The 9,875-nt window shown below is 40.6% G+C and overlaps 1 protein-coding gene across 4 annotated transcripts; it reads right to left on the bottom strand.

The window, feature by feature from the left end:
- Positions 1-4,162: 4,162 nt before the first annotated feature.
- Positions 4,163-9,092, bottom strand: zgc:174877 (uncharacterized protein LOC570025 homolog). 4 transcript variants are annotated; one of them, XM_046355067.1, is made up of 5 exons: positions 8,925-9,092; positions 8,039-8,258; positions 7,174-7,392; positions 6,748-6,957; positions 4,163-5,791 (listed from the first exon to the last, which is right to left on the bottom strand). In XM_046355067.1, the coding sequence occupies exons 2-5, from the start codon at positions 8,244-8,246 to the stop codon at positions 5,412-5,414; spliced, it is 1,017 nt and encodes a 338-aa protein (XP_046211023.1). In that variant the 5' UTR covers positions 8,247-8,258; positions 8,925-9,092; the 3' UTR covers positions 4,163-5,411. The 4 variants fall into 4 exon arrangements, with proteins under 4 accessions (XP_046211023.1, XP_046211021.1, XP_046211022.1 ...); XM_046355065.1 differs by having other exon boundaries at positions 8,880-9,092; XM_046355066.1 differs by having other exon boundaries at positions 8,039-8,255; positions 8,925-9,091.
- Positions 9,093-9,875: the final 783 nt, after the last annotated feature.

The following is a 9,875-nucleotide window of genomic DNA, read 5'->3' on the forward strand; positions in this document are numbered from 1 at the left end:
CTTGCTACATTGCAAGAGTGATATGTTACTCTACATGACTGAACAGTTATCACATTTTCACAGTTTACCCAAAAATATGGGAAACACGTCCAGCTGTACAGTCAGTGACAGTCCCTTTCATATCGCAATTCTTGACATTGCCTTCACTGTAGGACATGCATTTCTAACTAGAACCAACGTCCTGTCCCGTGGTTTATCAGCCTCTCACTTCTCTTTCATAGGTTATAATAGATCATTGACTGCTTTACCATTCAGGAATCAATACCATTATGAGGACCAACTCCGTTGAAAGTCCTAGGTAGCTGTAGCTGATTAAGGTACAGTATATGTCAAAATACCACAAGCTTGGACTTCTCGTTTCATTCTTTTTCTTAAAGAGCATGAAAAAAAAAATCAATGCTTGGCTTTAATTAAGAACATAACTGAAACTATAAATACTGTATTATGTTGCTGCGTTGAAGTGTCAAAAAGTGCTTCTGATATCTAATTTAAAAGACCGTACTTAAAATGAAAATGTAGCGAACTGGTGTCCCATCACAGTATTGAATACAGACTAATGGAAATCATATGTAATTAGAAGAATCTTGAATTCCAACCCTATTTTGATGGTAAACATTGCAATAACCCCATTAAAGCTAGAATCCTTAGTTGCTACATCCATATTTGGACTTAAGTTAATGATATATGCCCATTGATTCTTAAAGAATATAACTTATCAATGTCTCATGAGCTTAGTTCTCTCTCCAATGTTTGTAAACAATGTAAATGTAAACAAAACATGTATCGCCTCAAAACATGGTTAAAACTACAATGTTGATATCATGGATGGTCTGTCCTTGCATCCATGAATGTGCGAGTGGCTACATTTCTCCAGGCCCCTCCCTCAGCTCTTACCAAACGTTTTAAATGTTACCTTTATTCAACTAGGCAAGTCAGTTAAGAGCAAATTCTTATTAACAATGACCAAAACAGAGGCGGGGTGTTTCCACTTTGTTATTGTTTCAACTAAGGATTGTCCCTTTAAATTAAAGGAACATGTATCTATGTTTATTGACATGCATCCCCATTATGTGTGCTTTTAATGTGCTATGAAATACTGAAAACTCCTGAACATGTTTAAGTATCCAATTACACGCCATGTATTAACCACTGCAGCACAACATACTATAATGAAACAGGGTTTTTTTGCTGTTACTCAAGCTATCTGACAGTAGAAGGCAGCAGTGTCATTCAACTCTTATTTACTTGAAAGCTCCAAATCAATTGCTGAAGTGTAAACAGCTTATTTTCTCACATTTTGTCTTAGAATCCTTCCATTCTCCATTAGAAGCATTTACTAACTCATTTACTAACAACTGGTAAATACCAAGACTATAGGATCTGTCATGTGGCTGGAATTGTAACAAATCCAAACAATTGATCCCACAGCTACAGATCTGGTAGAGGGTATTTAGAGGTCATTATCAGCTCCCCTTTGCAAGTGCATGTAAATGCTCTCTATTCAACCATTAGCTTGGATCAGAAAGGGGGTGGGGCGTCTGTCTGTTACAAAACTGGACAAGAGAAGGAATATAAACATCGCACTCATCAGGCACATGGGCCCCAGACCGTGCCATTGCACCTGCCATAAAATTCAAGTACCAAACAAACAACCACACAGCCACAAAGTGAAGTCCCAGCTGCACTCAGACCAACGTGAGTCAGAGAGCCAGAGAGAAGAGAGGGGATGCATCAGGCTCGATTAGGCCGACACCCATCACTGATCTCCTCCATTGCCCCCAGTCATTACTGCCACATACACAGCTGCCACTCTTAAAGACCGGCAGGTGGACATGTTGTTTATTTGCCTGTTTCTGGTCAATTGACCAACACCTGCAAACACATCTACAATATGGTATGAATATGTAGACATCTACAACATGGAATAAACATGTAGACATCTACAACATGGAATAAACATGTAGACATCCACAACATGGTATAAACATGTAGACATCCACAACATGGTATAAACATGTAGACATCCACAACATGGAATAAACATGTAGACATCTACAACATGGAATAAACATGTAGACATCTACAACATGGAATAAACATGTAGACATCTACAACATGGAATAAACATGTAGACATTTACAACATGGTATAAACATGTAGACATCTACAACATGGAATAAACATGTAGACATCTACAACATGGAATTAACATGTAGACATCCACAACATGGTATAAACATGTAGACATCTACAACATGGAATAAACATGTAGACATCTACAACATGGAATAAACATGTAGACATCCACAACATGGTATAAACATGTAGACATCCACAACATGGTATAAACATGTAGACATCCACAACATGGAATAAACATGTAGACATCTACAACATGGAATAAACATGTAGACATCTACAACATGGAATAAACATGTAGACATCTACAACATGGTATAAACATGTAGACATCTACAACATGGAATAAACATGTAGACATCCACAACATGGAATAAACATGTAGACATCTACAACATGGTATAAACATGTAGACATCTACAACATGGAATAAACATGTAGACATTTACAACATGGTATAAACATGTAGACATCTACAACATGGAATAAACATGGAATAAACATGTAGACATCCACAACATGGAATAAACATGTAGACATCCACATGGAATAAACATGGAATAAACATGTAGACATCCACAACATGGAATAAACATGTAGACATCCACAACATGGAATAAACATGTAGACATCCACAACATGGTATAAACATGTAGACATCCACAACATGGTATAAACATGTAGACATCCACAACATGGTATAAACATGTAGACATCCACAACATGGTATAAACATGTAGACATCCACAACATGGTATAAACATGTAGACATCTACAACATGGAATAAACATGTAGACATCCACAACATGGTATAAACATGTAGACATCTACAACATGGAATAAACATGTAGACATCCACAACATGGTATAAACATGTAGACATTTACAACATGGTATGAATAGCTTGTCTTAAATTACTTTTTTTCTGTTGGTTGTGATTACGATCATATGCCAATACAATTTAGGAAAATATCCATCTAAAACGTAGGATACATCTCATATTTGACTGGAGGAGGAAGCCATTTGTGACATTTCTGTCCCTGAGGAAGTGAGGAGAGATGAGTACTGGCCGAGCTGTATGCCTGCCCCTTCCCCAGTGCCTCCCACAATACCAGCATGCACCTGTCACCTCAGGTTATAGTGTGTGGGCTCTCTGTGATGTTTGCTCTTGCCGGCGCGACTGAGACGCCTGGCTGACCACAGCAATACCGCTCCACCTCCTCCTGGCCCCTCATCCACAATCAGCTCTATTGTTAGTGAAGGAGGGAGCAATAGAGAGAAAGAGAGGTGAAAAGGAAGAGCATTGGTTGAAAGGGCAAGAGAATAAATGGGCAAAATAAAAAGAAGAGGAAAGAAACACAAGGCCTACAGACAGATAAAATGAAGGAAATTGGGACTGATACAACCGGGTTGGGAGGAGAGACAGCGAGTGAAACAGGGGGTGGGGTGATTTAGGGCAGACAGAATCACGGACTGAGGGGAACGTGAGTGAGAGATAGGGAGGGCCCGTGTGTGAATCAGAGTGACAGTGAGTCACGCGCAAAGATAAACAGCCCGGGTGCAGCCCTGTAATGGCTTTGCACTGGTCATTTGTCACTCAGATTGAATAGCAAACAGCGGGGTAGGCAATGGCAAGGCTATGCACTGCCACTTACTATTGCCCAAGGATGTCTAATAGCGAACAGCCCAATCTGTCCATGCAAGCGCTGCAGATTATTCTGGTCAAAGGACAAACAAACAAAATGGCCCCCCATTGAAGGAACACTTCAAGACTCAGAAAAGCTTAAGCAAGTATGAAGTGCATAACTTATCCTCAAGGTGGGAAAACAAATTAGTACACAAGTGAGCACATGTGATGGTATGGAATGGGCTTGATATTGCACATGTGGACATAAAAAATACAAATAAAGCCCACAGGTCTGAGTACTCTACTGTAGAACTCTAATGATTGGTCATGAGATAATGTTGATGTGATGTCACAAATACAAGGAGGTACAGCCAAGAACATTCAAAACTGCACAAGAGTATTGCTAAAAGCTTTATTTCTCAAACCATTCAAAGAAGTAAAATATGTTTTGAAGAATCATAGTTTGAGAGATAAGTGAACAAACTTGAAACAAAAAGTGAATATAGCCCAGTGTCAACAGAAGAATTGTCCATATTAGCAATTATAATTCACAACAGTACATTGGATATCCCATCCCTAGGTAGGACTAGCAGTAGTTCAACGCTTGTTCACACCATCAATTAATATCAGGTATTCTATTTTATTCTCCTAAATTCTGAAGGTTGTGAGTTAAAACACTTAAAAAGCGCAATATTTTACTAAGCTAAGTCAATGTGTAAATCACAGCCCTAAAAATGGCAGCATGTTCCAAATGCATCAGTATACACATACCAACTGTGTGGTTTGCAAAATATCAAACCAAATAAATACTTAGGTGCAAGAAATAAAATAATATCAAAGTGCTCTCTGGAAGCAGACATAGTGTCCACCATTTTGGAAAAATACTCCTGGAAAATGTACTCAGGATTACAGAAGTAGTGGTGTAAACATCCATTGAAGTGAGTGCAGTGCCATCTGGTGGAGGTTTCTCATCACATATTTCTAGTCTCCGTCAAAGATAACCATTCAGCTATGTGTAATTTCTGACCATCACAATGAGTTTACTGTCTATTTGTCCTTGGGTCTGCAAGGGAAAGGGCAGCAATATGGAATCTTCAGATGAGTTATTATCAACATTAAGTCAAATATAGAGGGATACTTCCAGGGAAAAACACTGTCAAACAAAAGTCACTACTTCTACTGGTGTAAGTCATGTATGCTACAGGGAAACCCCATTCTGTGGCTATGGCTAGCTGCTACCGTGTCTGTTCAGTACCATGTTTGTTCAGTACTGTGTTTGTTTAGTACCGTGTTTGTTCAGCACAGACCACTATGAATGAATGGCAATTATTGAGTGAGGAAAATTCCTAAGCAAAAAGAAATGGTCTTCTGGGAACATGTGTGAAGTGTCCCAGCTTAAACCTGTTGAATATTTTATTCATACGATATCAAAAAACGATAGAAAAACAATCATTACTTTTAAAGAAGGCATTCTAGATACACTAATAGTTACATTGCAATAAATAAAGAGAGGCAGAGAAATCCTTCTCATGTGATTATATCAACCCAGGACCCCAATTTTAAATGAAATATGTCTCCAATCTGTCAAACAATTGTTCTTCACTTCCAGTCCAACTCACCCCTCAAATCCCCCTAGCTACATCATCAGCCCATTAACAGGCTCTCGGCAGTGCCCCCTAGCTGTTGATGAGCAGAGTGCATGACCCTAGTCTTTTTCACAGTGATGGGCAGGAGCTCCCCTGTGGCTTTCATCTGCTCAATCTTCCTGGCTAACGCCACGTCAGTCTCAATGACTAGGGCACACTTCTGGGCGTAGCTCACCAGGGTCTCCTCTCGTGGGCGGAACATCCCCACCAGCGGCAGGGTTTCCTTGGCTGACAAGTAGAGCTCAGCGATGGACGCCGTGTTGGCAATAGTGTTCCTGTCGATGCCGTAGTGACGGAAAGCGCCACTCATGCTCTTCTTCTTAATGAAGGCCGAGAGGACTTGTTTGTAGCGGTGGATCACGTACTGGACGCCAGTGGCTGAGGAGAAGAGAGAGAGACAATGAGGAAGGGGAAGATGGTATGTCTGTGCGAGAAGTGCTGAACTGTATGAAAACTGATTTGGAATGTGGGGATTGAAGAGTTGAAAAATGGTTCAATGTTGAGGAAGACAACTTACCCTTTTGTCTTAAAGAAAATTGGTATTGCATCTCCGTGGATCCAGTCAAAAACAATCCAATTGCTCTTTTTAGTTGCTGCTTTAATTTGCATCTACATTTCACTAAAAGGCTTTGGCTTGATCTCTCAAATCAATATTTTAGTATAAAAACATATTCTGAACATTTAATTCTAACATTATTATAACAATTATATGATGAAATGTTGAATATAGTTCCCGACGTTTTGATACTTTTCAAACAATAACTATTTTTACAAGGTAAGTTGACTGGGGAATAGTTACAGGGAAGAAGGGGGAGGTTGAATGAGTCAATTGGAAGCTGGGGATGAATAAGTGGCCATGATGGTCTGAGGGCCAGATTGGGAATTTAGCCAGGACACCGGGGTTAACACCCCTACGATAAGTGCCATAGGATCTTGAGTGACCACAGACATTCAGGGCCCCCGTTTAACGTCCATCCGAAAGACGGCACCCTACACAGGGCAATGTCCCCAATCACTGCCCTGGGATATTGTTATTTAGAACAGAGGAAAAAGTGCCTCCTACTGGCCCTACAACACCACTTCCAGCAGCATCTGGTCTTCTATCCAGCGACCGACTAGGACCAACCCTGCTTAGCTTCAGAGTGCAGCCAGCAGTGAGATACAGTGTGGTATGCTGCTGGCTAACTGAGTCAATACTATCAGATGGATTTGTTTATTATTTGTGGGCAGAACGATTTTTAAAAATGAATGGGAAAAGTACAAACCGATCAGATGCTGAAAGCGAACTTGTACAGTACTCATAGGCATGATAAGAAAACCCTTTTTTAGCATACCTCTCTTCCTGCTGTAGTCTTTCCCTTTCTTTCCTCTCCTCCTGTCCTTGTGGTGTCTCCGCTTCTTGTGGTCGCTCGAGGCTCCGGACATAACGGTGGAGACAGACATTTCTGAGCCACTTTCATTACTGAAGGAAGAGCTGGATGATGCAACCCTCTCTCTCTTCCGGGGTTTGGGTTCGGAATACAGTGACTTCCCCGCTTTAGGTGCTGTGATGAGACAAGACGGAGTGATCCGCTTTTATTTCCCACCTTTCACTTATTTCTTACATTATATGGAGATACAGTATAAAATAGAGGTAAATAAGTATTTAACACTGAATTAGGTCCTTATGATAACATACAAATCCCCATTTAAAAATACACACAGATTCCGCTGTCCAGTCCACTGTAACAACAGCACCATTCGGGACTGGGGGCACTGACCTTCAGCGGCTGAAGTGGCGGTGGTAGTGAAGGTTGGGACAGAGCGCTGGCTGGTCAGGTTCTCAATCTGGCTCCTGAGGAACTTCCTGTCCTGCTGCAGGTCCTCCACCTGTCTCTCCAGGGCAGCAATGCGCTCCTGTTTACCTTCCAGCATGCACTGCAGCTTGGTGATGGTCAGCATGACCCGGGGAGGCAGGCTGCCCTCAGGCTGGGAGGCCGCTGGAGGAACACCCAGGGGTGAAAATAAGGTGAATTTAAAAAATAAATAGTGGTAGTATGCTGTACCGGTATAACATGAGCATATCATAATCATTTTTAAAAAATGTAAAGAAAACTGTAGGCTATTACACCCCTTTTTATATTTACTGCATGTCAGAGGCATGAACAGTTAGCGAATGGACTTTAAAACGGGTGGTACAGCCTACGCTCCAAAATGCGATGTGGTTCGACAACATTTTAAAAAACATTTTGCCAAGGCAAAGATGAGTGGCCGACACGAAGATGCGCAACGACAGCAGTGGACGCATACATTCTGGCCTAATGACGCCTGCCTTTTGGTGTTCTGTGTAACAGATATGATTTCATATGGATTCTATATGTAATTCTATGATTAGGCCCATAAAACATTTTTGTTATGTCTACTTTCACCCCTGGGAACATGATACATTAGCAGTGAGAAATAGAAGCTAGCTGCACACTGACGCCATACATGTATTATTAATGAACCAAAGTATTATTATACAGTAGTAATACAGTAGTATTATTGGACATATCAGCCACCAGTGTGTGAATACACACAACCCACTGGAAGATCTAGGACAATACATGGATTATGGGTAATAAAGTCATCTTAAGGCATTCTTACTGGATACAGCACTGCTGGGTGTGTTGTCCTGCTCCACATCGCTAGTTGCCCCAGAGGTCATGCTCTCCCACTTGACAACTTCCAGGTCATGCTCCTGCTTTAGCCAGTGCTGTGAGGAACCCACCCGGGCCTTCCTCCTCACGGTGCTGGAATCGATCTCTACACTGGGGGAGTACACTATCGGCTCCTGTTGCCACACAGAGGACATCGCTAGTCTCTACTTGGGAGGGAGATAGGGAAGAAGAAGGCATGGCCAGTGTTGCAATGCATTGTTTGGTATAACTTTCTAAAATAACACATAAAATGCCCTCTGAGTAATAACTTTAAACCTCCACTAACCTTGACCCCAGGCATGTGTCTGGTGCACACGCACACACACACACACGCGCTTGAGGTTTCCATGGAGATGCCTACCCATACACCTACCTAGAGATTTGTCAAATTTACTCAGATGCTCAAATTCATAAAAGTAGTAAAACCAGTAAAAATATAGGCTTTTACATTACAGTCAGTGAGTCATTATTATTAACTATTCATTAGTTACACAGTTAATTATTACAACTGAAAGTTGCGTACAAAGGACAATGCATTTGATCTTTCAGTAATAATTTACTTACTATAGCAGTATATTCATTACGTAGGCGTGTTTAATATAAACAAATCTGTAAAATTACTATGTTTTAGCACAAAGATATGACTTTAAACCGTTGGTTGTATTGTGTCAACGCATTATAATATGCTACCATTTCTTTATGCGCGATAATTAACCTTTCAAGATGGATGCAAATGACTGCAAACTAGGCAGCAATATAGAGCCACTAATGAGCCTTTGTGACCTTACCGTCTTGAAAAACCTTTTACTTCTAGATATTTTAACACTACAAACCGAGGTTTGGCAGTTTGCAGGTTACTTCTTTCCAAAATAGTAGTTTCGTCATGCAGGTGTCCAATGCATGCGTCTCAGCAGATAAGAGCATCCTTCGTAGTAGCCTAGCCTGAATAGCCGCTTGTGGTCGCTATATAACCGTTTTTTTAACGGATACACTATTGGAGGTGACGCGGGCTGCTGTCTCTTTGTGGTGGTGTCAGAGACAAGGAAAGGGGTATAGTGCTATCCAAGATCCTTGGAGCGTCCCTACCCTGACCTTAATCCCTACCCTTAACCTAACTCTAACCTTAATCATAACCCTTACTTTAACCATTTCAAATGTCCATTTTAATGGGGTTATGGCAGAAAAATGCTATTTGACCTGTGACAATGACAAACATGAGCACCTAGGGAGTTTGAGTGTAAAATTGCCAAGTCTACACTAATGATATGCGTGCTTTTACACCTGCATTGTTTGCTGTTTGGGGTTTTAGGCTGGGTTTCTGTACAGCACTTTGAGATATCAGCTGATGTACGAAGGGCTATATAAATAAATTTGATTTGATTTGATTTGATATACACAGTACCAGTCAAATGTTTGGACACACCTACTAATTCCAGGGGTTTTCTTTATTTGTACTATTTTCTACATTGTAAAATAAGACTATGAAATAACACATATGGAATCATGTAGTAACCAAAAAAGTGTTCATCAAATCAAAATATATTTTATATTTGAGAATCTTTAAAGTAGCCATCCTTTTGCCTTGATGACATCGTTGCATATCAATTGACAGATGCGCCTTGTTAAAAGTTCATTTATGGAATTTCTTTCCTTCTTAATGCGTTTGAACCAATCAGTTGTGTTGTGACAAGGTAGGGGTGGTATACAGAAGATAGATTTATTGTCACGCCCTGACCTTAGAGATCCTTATTTATTCTCTGTTTGGTTAGGTCAGGGTGTGACTC

This window comes from Oncorhynchus gorbuscha, linkage group LG07, assembly GCF_021184085.1.
Source record: "Oncorhynchus gorbuscha isolate QuinsamMale2020 ecotype Even-year linkage group LG07, OgorEven_v1.0, whole genome shotgun sequence".
NCBI lineage: Eukaryota > Metazoa > Chordata > Actinopteri > Salmoniformes > Salmonidae > Oncorhynchus > Oncorhynchus gorbuscha.